Source organism: Suillus subaureus, assembly GCF_016647635.1.
Source record: "Suillus subaureus strain MN1 chromosome Unknown BJ212scaffold_29, whole genome shotgun sequence".
Lineage (NCBI taxonomy): Eukaryota > Fungi > Basidiomycota > Agaricomycetes > Boletales > Suillaceae > Suillus > Suillus subaureus.
In genome coordinates, this window is record NW_024538585.1 from 479,893 (window position 1) to 481,666 (window position 1,774).

The following is a 1,774-nucleotide window of genomic DNA, read 5'->3' on the forward strand; positions in this document are numbered from 1 at the left end:
ATCAAATTTCAATGGCTTGTCTGCTAGAATAATTACATAGACCAGATATTTGAGCCTGCTCTACGACTCCTGGGAGATCCTGATTAGTTATTCTGAGGTGAGGAAACATGTTCACCAGAGGAATGGAAATTCCTCCAATTCCAGATCCAATATCCACCATAGATGATACAGTGTCCCAAGGGTAATCTTAGGAAACACTTCACAATCATTCTGACGACCAAAAAAGGTGATAGCTTACAATGCATGTACCGTGTGTTGTGGAGGAGCCAATACCACACTCAATTGATGATGGTATGCACCTTCAAGCAACCTGATTGCCTTCCTAAGGGCAAGTGTGTCTGTTGCCAGATTGAGGGGGTGAAAAGTAGTTGAGTCGGCACTAGGAACCCCATGTCTGCTTTTCTTGTATTCTTCCATTGCTTTGCATGCAGAGGAGTTGATGATGTCCAAGAGGACTTCAAATTTGAGCTCATTCAAATCCGTCATTTGAGAGTTTGCATGATTCCCCACCAGTCGTTCAGATTTTATATTCCTTGACCAAATATAACATCCAGATAGCAGAGATGTGACATGATAGGTACCTGGGAAACAAGATTGAAATTTGGCCTAGTTTGACAACTATCTTGCATTGCCTGTGATTAATATTCTTAAAACACCATTGTTTCCTATTGAAGTTTGGATCAATCACTTTGATTATTGTGCAGTAACATGTCATGGAAATGAAAAGATGACTGGATACAGATAGAATATATTGGATAAGCAGGAGAATTTCATTCGAGTTGTGCTGTGAGGTTCTTCATGACATCAATCACCTAGCCATAGCTTTCAAAACACCCCACTAACCTGTAACCAATATCCACTTCATGAAAGCTAGAGCCAAGAGCCATGAATGTTTCCCGCCATGCAACTGCTTGCTCAGGTCTTAGTTGTACATCTTCAGGTTTCCTATATGAAACCCGCCTGCTATTTGTTCAGCAGAATGCAAGATTTCAAACATACCAAGAGTTCCACATGACTTGATACCCTGAATTCCACATGGCTCAGTACCTATGCTCCAATCACTCAGCATTGACATTGTGTGATCAGATCTAGAAGCCATGTGGGTCAAGTCTGATCAGATTAAGCGAATTCCAAGTCAATAGCACCAAGGGCACTGCACACTTTATTTGTTCAGTATTTGGACCTCACTCATATATATAGCTCAATGCACATATCCTGTATTTTGTCTCTCTCTATTTCCATACCAGGTCAATCATATGCTCCTCCATGTACATATCTGTTTGTTTAGTACTTTTTGACATTGATGTGATAGCATTCCAATATTTTGGGTTTAATTTTTAGATCCCATGCAAGGTGTAGAAATGATGAGAGGCAGCTATGATCCATTGATGCATGTACAGCAGAGGCATATTGGGCACCTTGTACATGTGATCTTTCCCTCATTCTTTTGCATGTATCTTGAAACACCACCAATCAAAGAAGTGAGAGTACCTTTCTATCTCTCTTTACATTGACTGCATGAATGTCATAGAGAATGTGCAACTTGGACAATGTGTTACTCTGACAATCAATCGATGTGCAGAGAGAAATTAGACATTTTGAGGAGCCTGACTAATAATGTGAATTTGAAGGTCCTGTGGTGATAGTGGAATCAAAAGTAGTGGATTGATTCTACACCTGATAGTAGGTCATTAAGCCTAAAATTGGGATACATTCATATCTAGACTTTGTTATCCAAGTGGATAAGAGAGAGGATTTCTTTATTTACATACCA

General features: G+C 39.8%; 1 protein-coding gene across 1 annotated transcript; it reads right to left on the reverse strand.

The window, feature by feature from the left end:
- Positions 1-234: 234 nt before the first annotated feature.
- On the reverse strand, positions 235-486 carry BJ212DRAFT_1277825 (uncharacterized protein; the record flags this gene model as incomplete). The annotated part of the gene is made up of 1 exon (XM_041331388.1): positions 235-486. One exon carries the CDS (start codon positions 484-486, stop codon positions 235-237), a length of 252 nt encoding a protein of 83 aa, XP_041190106.1.
- Between the last annotated feature and the right edge of the window lie 1,288 nt (positions 487-1,774).